Source organism: Simochromis diagramma, unplaced genomic scaffold (assembly GCF_900408965.1).
Source record: "Simochromis diagramma unplaced genomic scaffold, fSimDia1.1 OVJJ01000602.1, whole genome shotgun sequence".
NCBI classification, from domain to species: Eukaryota; Metazoa; Chordata; class Actinopteri; order Cichliformes; family Cichlidae; genus Simochromis; species Simochromis diagramma.
In genome coordinates, this window is record NW_024387040.1 from 5,955,829 (window position 1) to 5,981,089 (window position 25,261).

The following is a 25,261-nucleotide window of genomic DNA, read 5'->3' on the forward strand; positions in this document are numbered from 1 at the left end:
GGCACCCATACCGTAATACGCGTAAGAGGTGCGGCTGGTTTGACCGTTACTTCACATGTGAGTGCTGCTCACTTGACCGCAGTCTAAAGGGAGCAGAGAAGAAGAAGATACTTAGAAGTGATTTGAACCGATTTCAATAAAACTAAACTGAACTGTCGTCCTAATATTAACACGAATTAGTACTACTACTACCAATAATACATAATTGAAATTTACATATAAAAATGCTAAAACGTAATTTCCGGTCTAGAAGGAAGTTTGGTTGTTGCTATAGCAACCCCATGTACGAAAACATGGCTGACAAATTATGAAGTCGTCGCACCAGTTTATAAATTACTTAATCTAAGCTACGAATATGTCTCTTTCTTACTAACACCTCTGTAACATTTGGCATGATCCATTTAGCTACAGTAGACGTGTCAGCTATGGAAGAGGAGCCGGAGACCAGAGGAAAGCTGCGGGCTGACCCTTCTGTGAACACTCACAGACCCGCGTGTGGAAAATCCCAGGTAAGATCCACCTGACACCTTTAAATGTCTAGGAAACATCAAAACTAATGATAATACTAATGAAAAAGCTAACTTCTCTTTCGTTGTATCCCAGAATATTTCTCGTGTACTAGCAAGCATCTTTAAGCATCTTTACACAAACGACATAATTAGAAAAGACACTGTGTCCAACCTAGTTCAAACAAAACGTGTACGAGGCAGCTATCATGACAGATACGTTGAAGAACTCCAACAGGTAACCATATACACTCATCTACAATTTATAAAAAAAAATCACTGTCAAAAGTCAGCTGAAGAATAATACAATGTTATTTTTCCCCTATTGCCACACAGGTTCATTCGGAGTATGAACAGCGTATTAAGCAGGTCGACATGCTGGACAATCACATCATTCAGGCCAGTGCATGTGCTGCAGCCAAAGAAAACCAGGCCTATGAGAGAATGAAGGCGACAGCAGGAGATGTCTGTGGTCATCAGGGACTGCTTACAGGTGAGATACTTGTAAAAACTTTTAAAACTTTTAAAAATATAACTGTGTTATATTGCTGTAATATACTAGTGTTTCTGTCCCTAAATGTATGGCTCAAAGGAACCTAACATATAAGATGTCATGATGCTGGTGGCATTCAACAAGATTTCAATCATGAAATTACAAACAAGAGGTGGGAGCTCCGGCTAAAACAAACAAAAGAGGAAGAAGTCCGTGAACCAACCACACAGCGGGCTATTGGATTCAGGCTTCTCTTCTAGTAGTTTTTGTAAACTAGAGTAATAGAAACGCAACAGAAAACAGGTCTGCTGGTAACTCCAAACTCAACTATACTTAGTAAACAAAGCTGATAACAGAAAGATAAAGTCAGTGCTCATGGAGTTGAGGGATGAGGAATGAGGGACCAAGACACTAGTTGCTGACCACCACTGCGTTGTCTAGGTTTATATGTGTGTGGTGAGCCTTCTGCAACCAATCGGCACTAAGAATAAATCAGAGAAGTGAGAGAGTAGTAATGAAAGTGAGAATAAGAACACAAAAAGATGATGAGGGTACTGATGCACTGAGATTGTATGTATCTCTGCACTCATGTACCAAAGAGCTCATCATGCTTGCTTAATCCCACCATCTACATGTGTTTATTTGTTTTCAGAATGCCTCATTTGATTAGATTTTTATACCTATTTTCAGTCAAATCAGCCTTTTCCTGGTGTGTGGATGAAGATCTTCTTAAAATGAATAATCTGATTTCCCCAAAGGATTACTTGGCTACACAAAAACCACATGTACGAGCACCAGCAGCAGGTATCTGACCCATTTATCTTAAATTTATTAGTTGCCAGTGATTCGGTGCTACAAACTTTCTTTTCTTGTCAGAAAAGTGGAATCCTGCCAAACCGACCATTGCCTTCACCATGCATGTGTCCCGAAAGCCTCAGGATGATGGTTACACAGTCATTCGCCACCCAGAAAAGACGGGCTTTGTAGACATCCAGTTAGACCACAGTGTGACCTTTGAGTCCTGCTCAGACACCCCAAGGAGGAAGGAAACTCAAAGGGAGGTGAGGAGATTGATAAGATCTTTATATATCGCTGCTGATCCCTTTTTCCTGGGCAAAGGTCGAGTAGGTATTTTAATTCAATTTTTGTGTTTCTTCTCCAAATACAATCAAAAATAATAATGATTGGATAAAAAGGTTGTTAAACAATAGCAAAAAAAGACAACCTGGGAACAACGCGCATTCAAATTCAAAAATGTAATTCCATCAAAATCATCTTCCAAGCCAAACCAGACCAAGCCTAAGCCAAAATGGAAGGGTGAGCCAAGTGTGAAGGATCGAGCGGATGGCTGGGAGAAACTTCTGAAGCTGAAAGATCGACAGAGCTTCCTTCGCAATCCGCGCTTCCTTCCCCTAAATTCACAGCAGGGCGGCACGTCCCTCATCAGGCCCAGAACCAAAGGGAAGGCAGAGCCTGAGTGTAAAGGCGCTAAAAAGAAAAGGTAATTAAAGAGAATAAAAGGCTTTTTAATAATTTCAAGGAACATCCTTATCATTTTGTGATAAGGAAGCATGTACAGTTAAGGCACGTTGCTGATAGGACATTTTTGCATGGGAAATGCAGGAAGCTCAGGCAAGACAATCCCCTTCAATATCCACAGCAAACACGAGTATCATTTACCTCAGTGGAAAACAGCTGTACCCCCTTTGTGCCATAGCAGAAATGTGTAAGTTGATACTCTGAACATGATGTAGCCTCATATAATGTAGTCAGGCTGTTTACATCAAATGCACATCCCCACACTCTGACACACACACACAGAATCAATATGTACTGTACATAGATAAACTCTGCTGGTACAGCCAAGCGTCTCTAAAAAAAGACAAGCTGACTATTATGTGTGTTGTGTGTTGTAGTGTGACTGAAAGCCACAACTGATTGTTTCCTATCTTTCACTTCCCGTGAGCCTGTCTTTATTGTGAATAGACACAATGCTCAGGTGCGGTTGTGTTTGTACTCTTACTTTGAAAGCCCCACCGAGGAGCCGATTCCAGTCTTCCTAGCAAAACCTTCAGTGGTGGTTTTCACCGACTATAGTGTGGGAAACATCTATGAGGTGTGTTTCAGAGCTTTTATAACCAGACAAAAACTGAATCCTCCTTTTTCTGTGAATTGGTGCACTGTAACAAGCCCTTGCCCTGCCCTTTCCTGTCTCAGACTACACTGGAGCTTAAAAACGTGACTTCTTCAAGCCGCCACATCCGAGTGATCCCTCCTACCACTCCTTACTTCTCTATTGGTTTGGGTGAGCTCCTTTTGGTTCTGATTGGATGGTGCATATTTTCTTGTTGTTGATGTGGTGAGGAAATAAGCAAGTGTGTCAAAGTGTAAGTGACTGCATTAAACAGGAATGCCACAGAGCTTTAACCACAAAAAAAAGTTTTCATTTTGGAATACAGTTTTAGCATTCCTGTGGAGACAGCAGCTCCTCTGTATGCCAATATTAAGCTCACATGTTTTAACTTATACTAAGCTATCTGAAGATAAGCAGTACCCCACAAAATTCAGAGTTGCACAGTCATGATGTAAATAGGGGTTGTCATTGTGATACGTTTTGGCAGGGAGATTCCCTGGTGAAGGGGGCGTTGTTGCCCCGGGGATGAGCTGTAAGTACACGCTGCGTTTTGCTCCAGACTCCCTGGGAGACTACAAGGACTTTATAGTGGTGGAGACCCAGGCGGAGGGCCCATTTGTGGTACCGATTGAGGCATGGAGACCTCCTCCTATTCTCACCTGTATGTTTTCACTGCAATCTGCCCCACCAATTTTGTTGTTATGCACATTAGTTACTTCATTTGCCGATGTACTGCTGATATGCTTCCCTCTTATTCTTCAGTACCAAGACTCCTGGACTGTGGTTACTGTCTCATTGGAGGAGTCAAGTTTGTTGAGTTTCTGTGCCAAAATGTGGGCCTCAGCACTGGGACCTTTTGCATTATTCCCAAGGACGAGTGGCCAGCTTCAAATTTTAGGGTAAAAAACTGACACATATAAATATATCAATGTTTTAATTCAGTTTTTCTGCAACCAAACAGCTCAGTCTCATTCTCATTAGCTCCAATTTTCTTTATATAGTCTTTGGCCAGAACATACTTTTCTGAGCATCCACCCTTTGCTGTCAGTCCCTCCCTTTTTGTACTGGAGCCAGGAGAGGCCACTGTTGTTGAGGTGAGTCTGGATTTAAAATCAGGTAGAGTAATATGTTAATTCAATTCTTCTTTGTTTTTTCCTTTCAGTTCCCCCACCTCTGACTTCTAATCAGCTGACTGTATCTATGGAAACTGAGCATGTAAAAAAAATGTGTTAATGTGGATTTACAGGTGGTTTTCTTTCCAACCACCGCTGAGAAGAGCTGCCAGGTTTTCACTGTTGTGTGTGACAACTGCCAGGTGAAAGACATTTCCATTGAAGGTAAATCCCAACAAGAGGCATTGCTAAGAGCTATGCTCCGCAATAAATTATGCATTGTGTGTAATGTGCGTTTGCTTCTCAGGTGAGGGCCAGCTGATCGCACTGGAGCTGGTGTCTGTGTCTGGGGGGGAGGAGCCTCCTGTGGTTGGAGAGGTGCGTGACCTTACTGCAGAGCACTTTATCCGTTTCAGCCCATGCAACCCTCACTCTGTGCAACAGAAGAAGCTTGTCATCAGAAACAATGTGTAAGAGTCGCACGTCTCATGTGTTTTATAAGCAAATCTCTTCCTTTTCAAATTTTTGGCCACAGGGTAACATAAGATAGGGTTCAAGCACCCGTACTAGCTGTATTAACATTGCTGAAGTTTCCCGGATGGAATAATGAAATGCTAATAAACTCTGTTTCTGACTCTGTGTTGTTGTTTTTTGCAACAGCAAAATTCCTTTCAGAGATCAGTAAATAACACATTTTATGTCTGTTTCTTTCTCCTTTCTTCATCTCGGAATAAAGCCACTTGAAGCTTCCTTTTCACTGGCAGATCATGAAGCCCAACTTGTATCCTCTGCTTCCACGGGAAAGCCCTGATGCCTCACATATCCAGTTCCACTTGGCCACAGACGAGGTTTTCCATGTCAGCCCCTCAACAGGCATCCTGGCTCCCTGCCAGGACCAAGAGTATCTGCTCATCTTTTGTCCTAAAGAGGTAAAGAGGACTTGGGATAAATAGCTGAAAAAAATTAATAAATCCAGCAATCATTGTATCATTGTGGTAAACAATGTTGCATTTCTTGAATGAAGAATGTGTTTTCTCAAGTTAAAGGATTATCACAGTGTCTGCCACTTAGTCCTGAGAGACATCCCCCAGCTGCCACCAGAGCCTTCCGACAGCAGGTTGATAAATGTTAATATAACAAAATAAAATCACAAGCTCTCACACATGATGCTTACTAAACAATGCCTGCCTTGTTCATTTTTTATTTTTTTGTATCTAACAAATTGTATAATTTGGGGAGATATAGCATCCTTCAGCCCGTGCAGCCTGGCTCCAAGGTAACAAGCGTCATCATCATGGAGATAGAGGTCAAGGGGTCAACGGAGCCTTATCAGATCTTGCTGGAGCCTTACGCCATTGTGATCCCTGGAGAGATTTTTATTTGCACACCCACTTCAAGGCAGTTCAAGGTTAGTTTCTAATAGTGGAGTTAAATCACGTCATTCTGCTCCCACATCGCTATTATTAATGAATTTATTGTTTCTGTGTTGTACGTGCACCAGATGTGGAACCACAGCAAAACCTTCATCTGTTTTCAATGGGAGAGAATTAACAGCAGCTGTCATGTAATAGAAGTGGAGCCATCGTCTGGCAGAATAGGTGCATTACAGAGTTGATCTGCTTAATGGTGCAAAAAAGTATAATTTTTAAATGTTTATATCTTTTTTGTTTTTTGGCTTGACAATTCTTTACTGGGCCGTATCCAGAGGAGAATGAATGTTTTGACTTCAGTCTTACTGTGACGGGAGGGAAAGCAGAGAATATTGTGACCAGTTTGGTTTGCCACATACAGCACCACCATGAGCCGGTCACTCTGGCTGTAGAAGTCTCCTTCAAAGTAAGATTGAACCACACAGCATAAATGCATTACTGTAGCGTCTATTTTTGTGACATTACTATCATTTGCTGGTGTTAAACAGGGCCCCACAGTGACTCTCAATGTGCCCAGCATTGACTTTGGACCCATAAGGCCCAGAGAGCAGACTCAGACCACCCTGCTCCTTACCAATACCACCCAGCTGGAAGCCTCTTGGATCCTGGAGAGAAAGCATCAAGACTCACAGGTACATAGGAAACACGATAAAATGAAAGCTAGGCTGACTGTTTATTCTGTTCATGAAGTGACTCCATATAAACAATCTGTGTTGCTGCTTAGATCTCAGTTGAACCCAGCAGGGGTCTCTTGCCTCCCTTGGCCTCTTGCAATGTGGACGTGCTCTTTAAGCCACATTCCTGCCAGCTGTTTGAAACTGAGCTGGAACTGACTGTGGAAAATGGGACAGGATGGTAAGGAAGCACAGTCATATAAGACTATATGATTCCTCCTTTTAGTCTAGAATACGATCCACAAAAAACATATTAACCATATTAATAAGATGTGAGTAAGTAACAGCACTACCTGTGTGTTCCCCACAGTCACCTGTCAGTGCGAGCAGACGTGCAGTCGTCCCACGTCTGTCTTCTGAACTGCACGCTGTCCTTCCCTGAACTTTATGTTGGAACTTCTGCCACAGGCACCGTAACTCTTTTCAATCAGACCCTGCTGCCATCACAGTTCAGTTGGCTGGTATGCAACACAACATTCACTGTATTAAGTTGCACTAGCGTATGCAGGAAAAGGTTGTTTCAGTACATATTATTAATGGGAAATAGATCTTTCTCCATGGACATGTGGGCTATATCGAGCTTGTCTTTTAATAGTTATTGCTGCTTTGAACAGGCCGAGCTGCAGGGCAAACAAGCTTCACTGTGTTCAGCCACCTTTGACCCCTCCTCTGGTACTCTAGGACCTAATGTCAGCATGGAGATCACAGTGACTTTTACTGCTCACACAGACGTAAGTGCTAGTTTGCAGCATTTTTTTGAACACACCTAAAGTTTGAAAGAAAAAAGTCTCACCTTTTTTCTTCTAGCTCGAGCTGACCGAGGTTGCTGCTGTCTGTGAAGTCCAGGGAATGAACTCCCCTCTTGTTGTTGGAATTGTGGCCAAACCCAAGAAACTCAGTGTGTCTTACAGTGTGCCCGGTGTCTGGTAGTGAACTTGCCTTAAAGTCTTGCATCTAAAAATCCACTGCATCAAATAACTCCGTTTCAGATACTGAAAAAACTGTTTTTTTCTCGTTCTAGTCCAAATGGTCAGAGTCCTTCAACACCAGTACTTGAGTTTGGAGATGGTGTCATTTTGAAGAGTGCTGTTAGCAAGCAGTTACTGATAACCAATCAAACTGCTATCCCGGCTCCTTTTACCGTAGAGGCAGAATATTTCACCTGCCATGCCTTGAAGCCAAATAAGCAGCCAGAGAAAAGGTGAAGGGAGCTGAATTATTGATCAAAGTATAACTCTGCTTTGACAGAAAATCTGACACTGGCTGCATCTTAATCGCAGATTTGCATACGTCACGAATCCGCTCCACTCTCTTCAAGCTAAGAAAGCAGAGGAAAAAGCACACGAGGGTATGCATCATCTTCAGATTGTGCTTTTGATATAAAGAAACAAGGAACTGACTCTGTTTGTTTGCTCGTTGCCAGAGTTTGTGAGTAGCCTGCTGGCTCAAGGAAAAGGCGCCGCTTTTTTTGTCACGCCACACACGGGGACACTCGGAGCGTTTGAGAGTCGGGCTGTGGACGTGACTGCCTACACTGACATGTGGGGGGAGTACACAGACCACCTCATATGCAAAGTATGTTGCCACAGTTTAAGCTAATAAATGTGATGTAACTGATGTAATAAACTGGATATAAAACATGGATGTAGCTACTAAGTCTTAAAAGGTAAAGCCATTATAGAACCACCTCAAATCTGCATTTCTTTTAATGGCCAGCAGGTGGCGACACCTGTTTTCTGCTCTACGACCTCAGAAAACATGTTCCTGATGAGTTTATGGTGTCATTTAGTACACACTGATGTTCATTTTGTAAACTGTGGATAAAGCAGGGAGTGATTGTGCAGTGTGTCTTGAGTTCTATGGTGAATCTAAATGGCCTCTTTCTTTATTTTAATTCAGTGATTTATTTTTGATCCAGGTGGGGGATCTCAAGCCTGTGCTTATTCCCATCCATATGACAGTGAAAGGCTGCCCCCTCTACTTCCAGATGACGGGCCCACGAGCACAGGATCAGAACCAGGGACCAATCATACAGTCTGTTCCACAGTCCTTTTCCCCAGCTATTTATACCTATATTTGTGTATTTTTAATGAGCGGCTATCTCATTTAATGAGAAATACCTCTCCTCATCATTAGGTTTGGCACTCATGTATCGGGTGGTGACACCGTTTCTCGTTCTCTTCGCATCAACAATCCCACCATGTTTGGTAAGTGTTCTCAGTAAACACTGTGTGCTGGAAAAGGACTTAATGACCCTCTCGTTTCCTGTCTGAGGGACTAACTGCATTCCAGCTTATTACTGGAATAAAAAATATCAAATGGGATTTATAATAGAGCTTAATAGATCAATATATATATATATATATATGTATATAAACAGAGCTTCGGCTTTACTGGTAGCTGCTGTTTTGGCGCTTTTAGGTGTTTTCGAGTGGCTTTCGGTGCTTTTGAGAGTGCTGTCCTTGCCATTGTGAAATCCTATTATCTGCTCATCAGTCAACTGGAAAGCACTTTGAATTGCACTTGCCCGTAGGACATAAATACAGCTTGAAGAAATAAGTTCTAAATGATATAATGTAAATGTCGGCTGGGTGACAGATATTCGTTTGGACTGGGAGACTTACAACGTAGATCAGAACGACGGTAAACTGCTGGACTTTGTGGTGGTGTTTGGAGACGCTTTCCCCCTTAAAGATGCTGATGGCAACGAGGTGCTGAGCAGCGCGCTGAGGCTTTCTAGCTTCAATGAAACAGCATGGGAAAAAACACGCACCACAGTTTCTGAGGAAACAAGTGCTTCTCTCCAAAGCTTGACTGTGAGTATATATTGAACACCATGATGCAGATGCTTAAAGATTTTACCACACATCCTGTGGGAAAACCTCATAAACGCACATTTTCTTCTTTGAATGGCTCGACCTAGCTTTCCTGTATTGATTTCAGGATGTGGAAGAGGAAGAATATATGTCTGAAGATGAGCGTGGGGAAGAAGAGGAGACTTGTCTTTATCCCTCTCTTGGAAAGAAAAAACTCATATCTGTCCACATCAGGCCTCACATGGGCAACCTCTCAGATTACCCCTTCTGCATCACACCGCAACAAATAGTACGGTCGGAGGATTTTAGCCACGTGCTTGTTGTCTGTTATTTCATCTGAGTAATGATGCTTTTCTTTGTAAATCTCAAGGTGATTCCAGCAAAGAGCAGCAGAGCCATCCATGTGTCTTTTACTCCTTTGACCCTTTCTGGGGCTGCTCGTAAGTCCAGATGTGTCGGCTTGGCTCTGGGTTTTATGAACCTAGACTCCGAGGTAAGCTGTTGTGATTCAATGTTAAATCCTGGGAAATGCAAACAGTAGATAACTGTGATCCAGCCTAAATCCTTATACTTTATTGTTGTGTGTAATTCAGCTGGCTGCTTGTGTTCCCGGTAAAGTTGGGAGGGCTCAGGGTTTGGATTTAGAGCCCGTCAGAGTGGATCTACTAGCAGCCGTTCAGACTGCAGCGTAAGCAATTATATTCCTGCTATTTATCCCCACCCGGACACCTAATGCATCCTGCTCGATTTATGTTTCTTAAATTAAAATAAGCTGAGGTTAGGTAAAAGCAGCTCAGAGGTGGTCTGATTAAGTTGCATATCTTCCTCTTGACTTCCTGTCGCTGCAGGCTTTTAGTGCAGGCGGAGGAGGACGACGGGGTGCTGGAGTTTCGTGCTTCGGCCGGTGATTTACTGATGGCAGACTCAGACAACGAGGTAGGTCTGAGAAGTGTACAACACTAATCAACAGTGCTCTGACATGCAAGTGCACACATGAGATGTTGATCCCAAGTTAATTTTGAACAGTTTCTTTTTCTTTTTTTTTGCAGATAGTAGTGCGTGAATTTGACATCACACAAAGCTTCCAGCTGAAAAACACTTCAGAGATGCCCCTGCACTTCAGCCTGGGGACTCAGCCTCCATTTTCAGTGGTCAAACCAAAACCCAAAGGCCCGACCAGCACCCCCAGGAATCCTCCGTCTGGCGACAATCAGTCTTTAGTGCTTAAGCCACAACACAGCATGCGGGTGAGATGAGTCATGGATGCAGCAGCATCATTAGAATTTGATTTACACAATTATTTGTAAGTGTTGCCCTCTTTTGTTTAAATACTAGGTGAAAGTGGCCTTCCACTGTTCCCTGCCTCTTCTGGACCACGTGGAACAGACAGATGAGGAAATCCCTCCTGGGGTGAAGCTGATCCACGGTGCAAACGGGCAGATGAAGCTGAGGTTCGAGCAGAATCTCCTGATTCACTACAGCAACAACACCCTGCAGGTTAGGGACATCTGTTCAATGCGTGTATAACAGCTCGGTTGGGAGCTGCTATATGACCTCACATAGTCTATTTGCTCTGTGCAGACGGTGCCACTCTGCGCTCATCTGGATCTTCCAACACTGCGTTTATCTGCTGTCAGCGTCGACTTTGGGCTCTGCTATGTGGGCCAGACGCAAACCAGAGAAGTAAATCTGTACAGCTGTGGAGCCCACATGTTCTGGAAATCTATTACAAGTAATCACAAATCAATCAGTAACCTCTATGTTGCCTACAAATCTATCTTTCTATGTGAAGCCCAAATTGCTTTGCATAGCATGTCGTGTCATTCACCCTGTGCAGAGTCAGTTGAAGGGGACTCCCATGTGTTCGGAGTAACACCTGACTTTGGACTGCTCGGGTCCAAGGAGCACCGCGTCACCAGCAGCAGCCAGTGTCTTCAGATCAGCTTCACTCCCGGGTAATGCAGCAAACCATCGAAAGAATTTTTACTATTGAAATCGTAAACAGTAAAAAATACCCAGCTAGCTTTATGTAACGCGTTCAAAGTGTGGTTATGTGTGTTTCAGTGACGACAGAGAGTTCAGCACTCTCCTGGTTATCCAGTCTCCTCTCATAAAGACGTCTGTCACGCTGCAGCTCCGGGGAACAGGATCCTTTGATGAAATGTACAGGTCGAGCTAAATAAGCTAAAGGTGTTGAATCTCTTTATTTATAGTTGATCTGTAAGAATATAAATAAATATAAAAGGTAATTTCTGCTCTTCTTTTATTCTTTATGTACAACGGCATTAAAGTGCTTGCAGCGAACACTAAGTCATGACTGTTTTCATAAAGACATTTAATTACGAAAAGATACAGACAGAAAGATGCAGCATGTTAAGACTCGCAGTAGCAAACTCCAACTTCCTGTGTTTAAATATTAATTAGTGATTTATCCAGTAAAACAGCAATGTGGCTTCTGTTGGCACATAGCCTTGAGGCCACTTCATTGTGAAATAGCTATATAATAGCTACATTCACATGTATCATACAACTCCAATTTTAAAAAAAGTTAGTAAACTTCAAAATCTAAATAAAAGGAGAATTCAGTAGTTTGCAAATGTTCGAACCCATATTTTAATCACGACAGATCATAGAACAGGTATGAAATGTTTAAAACTGCAGCAATCCACAATTTTAAGGAAAATATTGGCTCATTTTGAATCTGATGTTAGCAACACACCTCCAAAAAGCTTGGACAGTGCCGACAAAAGGCTGAAGAATTAAGTGGTTCTAAAAAGAAACAGCTGGAGAAACATTTTACAGTTAATTCGGTTCATTTACAGCAGGTCAGTATCGTGATTGGGTATAAAAAGAACATTTCCCAAAAGCCTTTCAGCAATCTGAAAGAAAAACCACTAAACAAATTGCATCTACAAATTCTGAACACATTTCAGAATAATGTTGCACTACTTAAAATTGTGAACATTTTGAAAATCTCATCATCTACAGTAACATAATATCATCAAAAGATTAAGAGAATCTGAAGAAATCTCTTCTGTGTTTTTTTTTTTAGATGTCTTATGCAGTCTGGAAAATTTGAGGCAGCAGCTAACCCTCCATTTTAGTCCCAGTGGACCTAAAAACCATGCAAAATGCCCGAGAGACAGTAGCCAGAGCAGAAAACTGCCAAAGACACTAGAAAAGCTTTGAACATTGCTTTAAAAAAAGACTTTCCCAGTATTTTAAGGGTTCCCCAAGGTGCTCCTCTTACTGACAGAGAGGCCTCATTGATTCCCAACAAATCAATATCAGCCACAGTTTGCATGTGCATTTTTTCCATTTTTCTAGGAGACCACTTAGCAAAATGTAAAAACTAGAAGGATAAGCGCCAGTATGTAAACATGTTCATTAAACATATACTGTATTCTAACTGGTTTTCCCAGCACTCGTAAAGGCAAAGGTTCAATACTCAGCAATCAGTTTAAAATTCATTCTGCATGGTTTTTTACACATGAGTCACATGAATATTAGTATGATTTTAATATTTCTGCAGATGGCCAATAGACAAAGGTTATGTTATATACTATGACCTATATGTAAGCGTATATGACTCAAGTATATAATGGTATAGTATGTGGTTTGTCTCTGGGGAACCCTCCTGATCTCCAAAATTCTCTCAGGTGATGCTAGAAAAAAACCCAAAACAAATAAAAAACATGTGAACTCCCCCACACTCACAGGCTGTGAGTGTTCATAACAGCTGCATGCTGTGTTCATCTGCAGCACAGTTTAGCATCTACAAGCACTCAAATCCATAGAGAGATGCAAATGTCCAATTGATATTCATTGCACTGAAGCAGTCTTACAGAGAGCAAGGGCATGTCTGATCACAATAAAACACTGCTGTTTGGAACTAATCTGATGCTGGGCCCAAGGTCAGTTAAGCATTCGTCATTCTGATTGTCTCCCTCCGGGTTTTGTTTTTATGCCCATTGTAAATAATTTTTGGTACACAGGTAGCCTTTTCTCCCCCCAAGATACAAATGAAATGTACAATGCAAATGCTCAGCAATCAAATGAGAGGCAAACATAGTCAGTGATGTGTGGTTAAGTAGAGCATTTGATCATTTAGTGAGGTGTAATACTTATACCGTAATACAGTTAGCAATGTGCTGCCATGTGTGTGTGCTCCTATTAGCTGACATGCAGGGAAAAGATACAGATTATTATTCATGCTAATGGTAAAATAGTATCACAGTGTTTGCAGATGCAAGTGTTCGTGCTCTTTATCTGACAATTTAAAATGCTCAAATGGAGCTATGATGACAGTCAACAGGCACTGTCAACCCACTGAGATCAAGTGAGGGGAGTTAGAAACACTTCAGCTGCACTGATGAAGCAGGCATGTGTGGAGAACTGATCACTGCCCCACCACCACCAAAAAACAACAAAAAACAAAACCAAACCTTTGCCAGATTGATCTTGAAAATGAGCTTTTTATTCTCAGTGGGATTTTTACCTGGATATGAAATAGTTCATATCATCCCAAATATCAGTGTTTTCCAAGTCTGGATGGATAGAAAAAAAGACTTCTAACAGCTTAGTATGGATACAATGAGACAAACACTGCTGGCCTGTCTGCACACCAGATGTGGAGTCCTGACAGAGCAGCATGATATGAAAATTTGACATATATCTAATCAGACTCATGCTTGCTCATCTTGCATAACCTTTAAAGTGGCAATCCTCAACCCATCAACAGCTGTGTCACGATTTTTGTCCTTTCTACCACATGCTATGTATCGACATACGGATACAATTAAAATCACACACTGTAGTTAAATAAAGGAAACAAACAGGAGGGAAAAAAGCATAAATATTTCCCCCCAAAAACAATGACATTTGGATTTTAGCTCGTCTTCCTTTGGTTGGGATGGTTGAAGTTTGTCCAATCTGATTATGCCTAATGCCAACTTCATAACCTGCTATGTCCACCATATTGCTCACTACATGTATGAATCAATACCAAGGCTGGTATTGGTATCTGACTCAGTAGGATTGATACTTTGTTTCTATCTTCTAAGTTCAGCATGTAGCTTTAATTATGTCACAGTTATAGCGCAACAACACACAGCAACAGAAGAGGACCCACAGTGCTTTAGAGACAGGCAAAATTTAAAAACTATGTAAAATTCAGTGTTTTAGTGGTAATTAAAAATGTCACAATTTGCAAATCGATGATGATTAATCTCACAAGTCATAAACACTGCCCTCCCCTACACAAGCTGCTTTTATACGTTAGGTTGGTATCAGATCAATACCAAAAACTTGCAGTATCTCCCAGCATTAATGTACGGTGGCCCGGAGAGGTCAGCTGCCTTTATAAGTTAAAAGTATTGACATTGCTATCATCACTGTAAATGTGTTTACTTGGCATTGGATCGATAGTAGTATTTGCAGTATAGCACAGCACCTCCGTCCACCTGAACTTTGCGACACAGAGCGTAGGAGCACAGGACAATATGTATTTGCCCCTGATGTCCACGGTGTGGCGGTACTCTCTGAGGTTTGAAGCCGCTGCCGTGGAAACGCACCACCGGACAGCGTCACCACTTCCTGGAGCTCACGTTGTTGCTGACATCAGAGGCGCAGCTCCGGGGTGAAACTCGGCTCTCTCGCTCCTCTCCGTAGTGTGTGTTGAGACAAGCAAAGCGCAGGGCGAAGAAGAAGAAGAAAAAAAACTTTACTCTGAAACACATCGGCCACTGCAGGTTATTCCCCTCTGTCCACTCCACTCTGGATTTATGCACCTCTGAAAGAAGAAGAATATCTTTGCGCCTGAGTGCAGCTTGTTCTTGTTGTTATTTCTGCGCTTAGTCCAGAGCGCAGTTTCCGGATATCAGCTCACTGTTTTTGGAAGATTTTCTCCGCATCTGTTAGGATTTTTCCGCTCTTCCTGTCGCGTGTCTGTGATAACTTACAGCCCACAATCAGTTCATTTTCAAAAATCCTGCAGCCGCAACTGGATCATGGACACACACAGATAACAAGGTAAGAACCACTGTGGGGTTTTCCCCCTTATTTGGGTGCACCGCTTATTACTATTATTTCTCATTTATAGGAAATAAAACTCCACGACAGTACAGTAAACTTGCAGATATTAATTATGTTATTATAGGTTATTTTTAAGTGAGTGCTCGTAACACAAATCACGTGCAGTGCATTTACAGGTAGGCCTTCCTGCAACTGTAAAGTGTTAGTTGGAGAGCCTCCAAGTGATTTCAGTGCGGCTGTTATGATGCTGAATTTGGATTTGGACAAGGAAAGAGACACGATAAAGTTTTAAAGACACAACAAACTGTTTCTGTTGCAACAAAAAGAAAATAGTGGGGAGGGGGGAAGTTTGCTTTTTGCTAAGTGGTCGTTTCCAGTGCACAGCACTGGATTGAGCAACGTCTGAGGACATAAATTGCATGTCTTTAGATGTGACTGATTGCTGGAAAGTCTGTGCCATCATATGTGATTGTAGAGTCATTCATAGCCCGTGTCCTTCCCCTCTCTCTGCTGTCAGTTTTCCAGTCCTCTGTGATTCACTGTGGTTACTTTAGCTGGTGTTTTTCTTGAAAAGAGGAAACCTCAGTGTTCTTGTCCTGAAAAGTCCTTCGCGTGTTACTTTTTTTTTTGTTTCCTGTCCTTTTGTTTTCGGTTTCCAAGAGATTTTTCTGCCTTCCTGAGGCGGTGAGAAAGCGACGAGGATGCAGGTGAGCTTCATCCAGAGATGGCAGAGCTCTGAGATGATGCGCTAAATTAGATCTAATGAGGCCACCGTCTTCATCAAATCAAATCAATTGGAAGTGCACTCACGAGAAGGAGCCTGAGCGGCACCCTGATGGATGAGTTCATCATCGCTGTGGCGTGCCCTGGAGCTCAGGAATAGCCTTAAAGTGAGAGTCAAACTGTCAAGTGGAAACCACCCACAGATATGGCTGGCGTGCCTCTAGCAAAACAAACCACTGTGCTGATAAGAGGACAGAATCCCACAGTGAATGGTGCCAGACACAAACGTGCTGGGTTATTAATTGCATTTTGATGGGACTAATGAGGACAAAGGTCAGGGAGGAGGAAAAAAACAGGTAGAAAGTCTGTTAAGCAGAGTTTCACAGCGTCTCATTTTAATCTGAAAAACCTTTGAGAACTGCATGGGAGTATGTCATGTGCAACAGAGTTTGCTCATGCAGATTGTATTATTATTAATATTAACCTCCCCCCCCCCCTGCAGTTTACTTATGAGAAAGTTATGTTCACTCCTTTTAACATCATGGTGTCACCTCTTAGTGTCACACGGGAGGCTTTGCCGGTCATTAGTTCAGCATCACGGCCTCCTTTACCCCACGCTGTCCGCTCCACGATGACCATAAACCCGTGCTATCATATGCTAAATTCACGGGAGCTTCACTGCTTTCCAGATGCCCACTGAGGAAAAGCTGGCCTTTCAAAGGTTACTGTGAGAGAGACAACAGAGTACAGAGAGATGGGAGGATTGGTTTCTCTTGAATCCTTGTTTTTTTTTAAATGTATTTTTTTTATATTGCTTGATTACCAGCTGTGATAATATGGCTGCTGTTGTTTTCACCGAGTGTTCATGCATGTGCTATCGAGGCAATGTTGTCCCAGTGGCACCGAGTGTGGCGGGAACCTACTAGAGCAAAATGGCCTGTCAGGGATTTATTGGTATTCTCTTAGGTGTTTCTAACAAGACAACTTTTCCCTTTGCAGACCATAATGCAGAAACTGATGCTTGTCGTGACAATCACATAGTTTATCCAGCAGAGCTGCTCAGAATCCTGTGTCAGTAATACTCTACAGTAGGGCTGTTCGATATAACGATACATATCGGATGACTATCGTTTCATTTTACGCTATCGTTTGTTTCGTGGTGTCGCAAAATAAACGGTTTACAGCAACATTTTTTCATCGTTTTGATGGTCACTGTAGTGGCTATATTAATTTCTTAAAGTTATCTCTTTCTCTTATATTTAATATAACCACACTAAGGATGGACAAGCGCCTGTTTTTATGCGTTGTCGTTAGCAACAACGACGGTAAAACCCTTGCGTGTCCGCTTGTTTATTTTCCACATAAACCTTTCACAATAAAGCTCAAGATCCTGTTGAGACTTTTCAAAATAAACTGAATCACGTGAAAGAGTATGCAGATTATTTATGGATGAAAAGCAAAAAAGAGCCGTCAGGTGCTAAAAAATAAACCTTAGACTCAAACGTTAGAACAGGCTTTTCCCTGCCTTGTAATAAATACTCACAAAGAAACGGCGGCAGTTACAACTTATGTCTAAAATGTATCGTTTCATGCGTCGGCTAAAACACTTGACTCCAGGTACACGACGCCCAGCTGGAAACACTTCACACAAGTCGAGCTGCCCGAGATTCACAGAATTTACAGAAAATGTTAAATTTTTGTGATTTATATCGTTATCGGGACAGTAGATGTCTTCTATCGGGATATGATATTTTGGTCATATCGCACAGCCCTACTCTGCAGTGAGTCCTGCAGCACATGTTGCAGAGTAGCGTCACAGCTGAGCAGACAGTGCAAAGTCAAACTGTCTTCATAGTGAATCGCAATCTATTTTGTGAAGTGCAGTGCTGCAAAGTTAATAGACAATAACTCCATTATTTGTTCCTATTTCTATACAACTCTTTTATACTGTATGTACAGTACTGTGCAAAAATCTTGAGCTACCCCTAATTTCTTGATATTTTGCAATGAAAGTGCAGTGGGGGCAGCAATCTATTAAAATGCGCAAACATGCAAAAACGTACTGTAAATAGTCACTGTTGTACCTGTGTCCGGCCCCTCTCTACATATTGACAATTTGAACCAGAGCTTTCAAATTTGGATTCATCACTCCACCAGACCTGTTGCCACTGATTTTTCAGTCCATTTCTTGTGTAACATAGCCTCTCCTCTCCGTTTACCTTCCTTAAGAATGGTTTCTTGACAGCCATTCTTCCACTGAGGCCATTTCTGATGAGGCTTCAGTAAACAGTAGATGGATCTGCTCAAGGTCCAGATGCATCTCTGAGGTCACGCGTCAGGTTCTTTGATGGATTTGTTAAAGACGTGACTTCCCGGTCATGTTCATCTGCTGTAGATTGTTTTTACTTCTGCCGCTTCTTGTTTTGTCCTCTTGTTGTCCAGTTTTGTCAAAAATGTTTAAGAACAAACTGCGCAACATCCTGAATTATGCCAAGTTTTCAGCAAATGACTCATTTGGAATCATTTTCTTGGTGCCAAAATACTATTTTACGCCTGTCACACTGTGTTATCTTTGGCATTTTATTGTGAATTCAGCTAAAGAAAGGGGAACAAATTATGTTTTTCCAGTGTGCTGGTAGTAACAAAGTAACAGAAGATACCATTTTAAAATGTTTTTCAGTTATCTGTTATACTGCATGTATACAGAGTGATTCATAGGTCAGCGTTAAGTGATGTAACAAATAAAATAAAAAAAAAGTACAAGGACTGGACTGAAAATCTGTGAAAAAGCACCAATGTCGAAAGAAAAACTTTAAAAAGGCCTCCAGAAAGCCTGGAGAACTGTTGCTCAAGACCACTTAGAAATTACAAGAAAGCCTTCAAAGCAAAATATAAAGAAATAAGGGGTATTTTGTGCAGCACTGTTTAAATCTATAAACACCAGATGTAAACAGATCAGTTTCAGATGTGTTTCTCAAAAATCTGGTTTGACTACAAAAACCAACTGTTGGTTTGGCAGCTTTTATAATATACATTTAAACTTTGAATGTATGAAGTCAGAGTTTGAAGAAGGTTGTAGTCTAAGACATGGATACTGTGTGAAGACTGATGGACCAAAAGAGAAGACAAAGAAAACCTTTTTCAGTTCAGTTAATGGAAAGGTGCAGTTTAAAAATGTGGAATTGAGCTTCGGCTATAGTTTTGTCCTTTTGATTTCCGTCATTCTTTAATAGACTCCCCATAAAATCTGAGCTGAGTCCATGTCTGTCAGATTCACTTGAAAGCCAAAATCCTGGCTTTGATGCGTAGAGCAGAGAGAAAGTTTTCAGGAGCACTGCAGTTTTTATTTAAGGCTCATAATAAAAATGTTTAAATACCAACACTGTGACTCTTTCTAAAGAAGTTTAAGTGAACTTGTTGGTCATGTTGGTGCTGTGAAGTGTAAGTCACCATGCTCTGCCAGGTCTTTCTAGTAGATTGGTGAAAGACATCATTCAAAAGTAAAAGACTCATAAAAGCGTTTCAGGCTTTGATGAATTACTCTGAGGTTGAATGAAACAAAGACTGTGTCGTCTGGTGTGACTAAAAAAGGGCTTTGGCCTGATTTCTATGTACTGTATTTGCAAAGTGAAATAAAAGCCACATGGATTTCGCCAACTCTACGGCAAAGCCTGATAGTGGCAGTAACATATTTCCACAGCAGGAACTCGGAAGCAGATCCAAACCAAAGCAGCATATATTCAAATATACAAAGAGATCATGCTTAAGGAAAAATATACAGCCTCAGTGGAAAGATTGACTAAAAATGCTTTAGTGGTTTTGAGACTATTTTCTGTCTTTACCCAGCCAAACCCAGACATCCATGAAAAATCTGTAAATCGACTTCAAGATAACAGTTGTTGCACAGCTCGTGTTAACACGTCATGTTTAAAGAACACAGATTGACGCTGGACAAATACAGGTGTGTAGTGCTTCCTTTGCCACACATTGCTAAGAGTAGCATTACCATTACGTGCTGCTAGTTTGCATAGATAAATTTAAGCCTCTTTTCATTCATCTCGGACACAGTTGCAACATGTTAGGACATGTTCTGTCACGATGTAGTTAAAGTGAGCCTACGACAAGCAGATATATGGACAAAGTGGAAGGACTTAGTCTGGGTCAGCTTACTTTATCTGTGAAAGTGCAGTAAGGTCCGGCCCCCGCTGCTCCAGAAACCAAGAGGAAGTTGTCCTGATTGAGCTTTGTCTGCACGGCTTGTTTGACCGTAAGGACGATGCCGTCAGCAGCAGCAGAGCCCGAAGCTGCAAGGACAGGCGGCCAGAGAGCAGAAAGTTTACATACTAAGTCATACATGTTGAGGCTTGTGTGTACACAGTTATATAAAATGCTACACAAGGCAGGTGTCATTCTTTTCAATGTGTAATGGTTTATCCCTATAAACAGAAGTGAGGCCAGTTTGCAGTTTGTTGCAGAGACTTTAAATAAAAATGACTCGGGAGACTCTTGGAACTTAATTATCACTTTGCTTTTGGATTCTTCACTGTCGCACTTATTTAGCCTCTGTGAGCATCAAATGCCCAGAACCGAGACGCTCTTCATGGATAAACAGCTTGCTGGCAAAGCCAAAGCGCTTCCTTTAGTTTTCCTGAACCACAGCTGTTTGACATTCTGTCTCGTGAAATGGGTTTAAGTCCACGAGCTGTCTCTGCATGACTGCCTGTGGGTGGAGAAACACAATGAATCAATGTGCTTGTAACAGCATGCCACCTCGTAACGGAAAATACAGCTTACTTTACAGATCGTACAGATTTCTCTCGGGTGGTGAGTAGGGGTCTGGTGATCCAGGGAGTGGATGCATTGTGGATGGCAGGAGAAACCACTCTTTCTTTTGGCTATTTTTAGCCACTGCTGTGCGGTTGATGATAATGGAGGGCAGATCTACTTATCTCCTAGCTAACAGAGCCATCACTATCAATGAGGAAGATCATCTTACGCTGGAATCTGATTGGTAGCACTGGACTGAGTGAAGATAAAACACTGAGCTCCACTTCATACACCTCTTTAGGTTCTGGTTACACGCCTTTCTCCCAACATTTGTACCGTCTTCTCAGATTGCCGCAAACAGAAGTGACGAAATGAAAGTTTAAACTTTCAAGCCAGCGTTCGACCCGGCAAACATGCTAAACCTTGATTGGTTCCAGATTTATAAAGCCTGACGTTTGCTGGTAATGTCTCTTTTATACCATTGGAAACTGACAGTGTTAAGAAATTTGGCTTCAGGAAATTGATATAATGTTGACCTTGCATGCTGAAAATGGTATGCTAGCTTTCGGTGGTTGACAGGTCATTTTAACCATGCACATCATCTGTTACCTGTTGCGTTACATCAGTTTTCCTCTAGTTGAATGTTCCAAGATGGTGTGATAAAGGGCTGCATGACTTTAGAACAGTGATATTCATTCATACAATGAAAATCTATTGGTTCTTCTGGAACAAAGTGAGCCATTGCATAACAACTGAAGTAGAATAAACAAAGAGGACGATATCAACGTTGGCTGTTGGCCAGATTTCTATTTTTAAGCTTTGGTGTTTGCCTAGAATTTCGCAATCAGTGCATTCCTATGTAGGATGAAGGGAAAGCTGTTGGGTTTTGCAGCTTAAATGAAACTTTTAAATGGTTGTGCTGCATAAAATCTGCTTGTTTTGGACGTCCTTTTTTATAGTGTCGATGTAAACGTTTCAGTCTCCATCTTAGTTGCTTAAAATCGTGTGCAATATGAAGCAGTGGGTCTGAATGTGAGACTACAAGCTCCTTGGCTAAGCACTTAAGTTAGGCTTAAGTTAGCCACTGATCATTTGGTTTCACACCATAATAATCCTTCGTTTTATAGTCATATGGTATGACCAAGATTTATAAAAAAAATTACTTTTTGACCCAAAATGAGCAACTGGTAAGGTTCATACTTGGTGATTTCCCCCTACATTTTCCCTCTTAATAAACCTTCTGTCGCACTCATTTGTGCAAAGAGATAAGTTTAGTCATTGACCTTCCAGTGCAGCGTCTCTAACTGAACATGCATTTGACGTATAAATAATGGCTTCACATCCAACGGGAAATTTCCTTTATTTGAAATAAACTGTAGATTTAGTGCTGGAGGACAGGAAAAATCCTCTTCATGTGCTGTAGGACACAATCATTAAGCCTGTTGTTCCACTAAAGGGCTTAGATCTCTTCTCAGCAATAACTCTCCTGAGACAAAGAAAGGGGAACCAAGGTTATGATAAAGCGCTTAGGCCCCACACAGAATGACATTCTCCCACCCACACGTGTCTTCCACCACCCAGAGGTCCTCAACTGTGTCCCTGCATAGAAATCCCTCAGTGGGCTTATTGAGCAATAGGACATAAGGTATTGTCTTACTTCCCAGAATCAGCAAGCATAACCCTCTGACTCATGCGGGGTGGCCACAACACAATCTTGGCAAGCGTTTAGCAGACAGGACACCCCTGCTGCTGACCTTTTTAAAAAGCGTAAGTCACCTAAATAGCCACGTCTCGCTTAATCACCCTGCACTTCCTGCGGGAGTTGCAATTCAGACAGTCCACCGGGTATTATGATGTCAGGCTTGCGATGCATTGTGCGGTTTCATTAACAGTAAAAGATGTTTGTTTTAACCTTATTTTGGATACAGCGACCTCCATTACGACCTTTGCTTTTGTTATAACAGGTAGTACTGTTGCTACACTGTAACAGGACCTTGGATGTATTTTGTCCACTGTTGCAGATCTGTTGGCTTCCAATAACTCCCACATGATTTGGAAATAATTTAGCAGACTCCTGAAACTTGAATGTGTAATTCATCACTGCCTGTAACATCTTGCCTGGATTAGCTGGTGTCACTTTGATTACTTGCACAACATAGGCGGTTTCACGTGTTTCATATCAAGCGTTGTTGGAACTGAAGGAAAAAAAACGGAAACTGTGGAGGTATTTGGGTTTAACGGTGTGTGTTATCGTTGGATGTCTCTTTCTCCCTGTTTCCATTCTTCAGTCTGAACTGAGATGACCGTATGATGAGAAATATTACAGGAAGAATAAAAGGGACCAGAATAGCCTGGTGCTTTGCATATCTTCCACAGGTATACTGCCACAACATTCCTTTATCTCATCACTGATCACTTCCTCTTCTGATGTCTGTGGATCAATTTCTTGTTCTGTGATTGTTGGAGAGGGGAAACCAAGCACCCAACCCCCTCAAATAAGAAAAAAAATATATCTAGAGGTTGACCTCTGAAATGGTGATTTCTCTGGGACTCCATGTCAAGAGTGATGTCACATATGAGATCATGCTGCTTTGGCTATCAGGCAGCCGGAGAACAGACCTCCCACTTTTATCTAGTCTAAATTAGGAGGGTGTTTCCCTCAGAGATGTGGCCCACTTAGTTACTTAGTTGGAGAGTGATGTCATAGACCTGTAGAAGGTTAGTGTACAGGCGTGCGGTTGAAGAGTTTAGCTCTCCTTTGTTATTTCTCTATAAAGCGCCGTCCTCTTATGTAGTGACAAAGGAGAGGTATCTACCAAACATTCGCCTGCCTGACTGCTGATTTTTTTGTTTTCTTCTTTTTCCTCTCTCTCTCCCTATATATTGATGGTGGAGTGCGTCACAGTGTTTCAGACACTTCTGGAGCATTTGCAGGCTCGATGCATGCTTTTCCTCACAGACCATCTAGCGCACAGACTTGACAGTCTCCTCTCGTAAGACACGTGGCTGCTGAGCAACAAGAGCGAGCGGCGATTAGCATTTGATCTTCAACAAGCGGGGCTGTCACATTGCCCGCCTGCCAAGAAGTGTGTGGAGAACTGGGCTTGCGATCAGTGGGTACCACTAGCCTGGCATCATGCTGGGCAGAGGAGGGAAGCAGATGGCCCATCTGGTGACTTGCTGGCATAAAACAGAGGCTGTTCTGTTCCCGTGTGCGTGCGTGCATTTGTGTGTGGCATCAACAGACTGGGCGACGTGGTGTTAGGAGACCACCTGTCTCGTGGCTCATCGTCTCTTTCATGTGTGGTCAACGGCACCATACAGGCAGAGCTTTGCTCGTATTCCCTTTCCTAATAACGTCCTCGTCTTTACACCAGATGTACCAAACACACTGAATATATTAGTTCTTTGCAATCGTATTATCCGGTGAATTCAGCCAAATCTAACGCTGGTATCACGACACATTTAGAGCCTTGCTCTTCCACATTTCCTTTAAGTTTCAGCTTTCCAGCTTTTTAGCTCGTGTGATGCGAGTGCACTGACAGCAGTACCCTGTCTGTTCCCTTGTTCAAACTCTGTTGGCACTCTGTGACTCTACCCCTCAGGCTGTAAATTGCTCCAGTGGCCGCTTTTTATTGCTTTTATGAAAAGTTTTCTGGCTGACACAAAGAGAAAGTGTTTGTGTCTCTGCAGGCACGCCGGAGCATTTATCTGGGCTCAGTGGGGTAACACAGACTTTGGCGTAGGTGAAAACACACAAACTGGATTTCTTTTGTGTTTTAATTTCCTTTTGTGGCTCGTTTTTGCTATTTTGTTTTCCGTATTAGCTCTTCTCTTCACTGTGGTGTTCTGACTTTGAGCTGGACCGTCCAGTTAACCATGCGATTGCGGAGTTTACGGCAAGGAATTAGAGCAGCATTACTCAGGGATTTTAGCCAAAACTGACATCAAGTGTGTCACCGGTGACTCTGCTAGTGTCAGACTGTAGCCACTGACAACAGTAGCTGTGATTTTTGTGTTGTCTGTGTGTAGCAACGAGCAGCCATTAGCAGCTAGGCCTCTGATTGCTCAGCCAAAAGAAGCTTTTAACCCTCTACTGCAAGAAGAACTTGTGTAACTAAAATGTAGTTTTGCTTCATCTAAATACCCAGAGCTGCTAGGTAATATGTGGCTAACATTAGCAATCTGAGCTTCAATTAAGATTAAATTTCCCATGTACCTAGCAATCACTCATAGCTAGAAGTGTATTTTAGCATTTACTAAAAATAATATCGCGTTACGTTTGAGCACAGTTGCTTTTCTTCAAGCTGTCTTTAAATGGATGTAAACATAGGTTTAAAAAGGTCTTGACCTTTTTTGGATTTCTAAAGTGTGCACAATACCTTCTATGGCTCTGTGATTGATGCTGTAATGGGGAACACACTGAAGTCCCAACCACTGCAAATATTCAAATACCACAACACCGTTTAGAGCAGCTGAGGCACTAGTTCTTGTTCCTCTTTTTTTTGTTGTTGCATAGACTGCATTCAAAGAACAAACAAATGCTTCCTGCAGTCTTTGCGTGAGAAATATT

General features: G+C 42.0%; 2 protein-coding genes across 7 annotated transcripts in view; both read left to right on the plus strand.

Annotated features, from left to right (window-relative positions):
- Positions 1–241: 241 nt before the first annotated feature.
- dlec1 (DLEC1 cilia and flagella associated protein) lies at positions 242–11,469 on the plus strand. 4 transcript variants are annotated; one of them, XM_040044384.1, is made up of 38 exons: positions 242–509; positions 604–744; positions 843–999; positions 1,690–1,803; positions 1,876–2,060; positions 2,283–2,500; positions 3,031–3,115; positions 3,217–3,304; positions 3,621–3,794; positions 3,896–4,032; positions 4,135–4,227; positions 4,380–4,470; positions 4,553–4,715; positions 4,982–5,174; positions 5,286–5,362; positions 5,485–5,653; positions 5,747–5,843; positions 5,951–6,081; positions 6,164–6,307; positions 6,400–6,530; positions 6,660–6,810; positions 6,964–7,080; positions 7,157–7,275; positions 7,371–7,550; positions 7,630–7,697; positions 7,773–7,924; positions 8,268–8,383; positions 8,486–8,556; positions 8,948–9,165; positions 9,293–9,454; positions 9,536–9,658; positions 9,759–9,853; positions 10,014–10,101; positions 10,215–10,412; positions 10,501–10,662; positions 10,747–10,897; positions 11,003–11,120; positions 11,230–11,469. In XM_040044384.1, the coding sequence occupies exons 1-38, from the start codon at positions 393–395 to the stop codon at positions 11,342–11,344; spliced, it is 5,109 nt and encodes a 1,702-aa protein (XP_039900318.1). In that variant the 5' UTR covers positions 242–392; the 3' UTR covers positions 11,345–11,469. The 4 variants fall into 4 exon arrangements, with proteins under 4 accessions (XP_039900318.1, XP_039900320.1, XP_039900319.1 ...); XM_040044386.1 differs by having other exon boundaries at positions 686–744; XM_040044385.1 differs by having other exon boundaries at positions 243–509; positions 5,491–5,653.
- Positions 11,470–14,784: 3,315 nt separating this feature from the next.
- Positions 14,785–25,261, plus strand: part of map3k22 (mitogen-activated protein kinase kinase kinase 22) — a 39,705-nt gene continuing 29,228 nt past the window's right edge. For 2 of the 3 annotated variants that reach the window (XM_040044498.1, XM_040044501.1), the window contains exon 1: positions 14,785–15,195. The gene's annotated coding sequence lies outside the window, so the exon portion shown is untranslated. Of the gene's footprint in view, positions 15,196–18,732; positions 24,431–25,261 lie in introns of those variants that run through there. The other variant, XM_040044499.1, reaches the window with a different exon arrangement.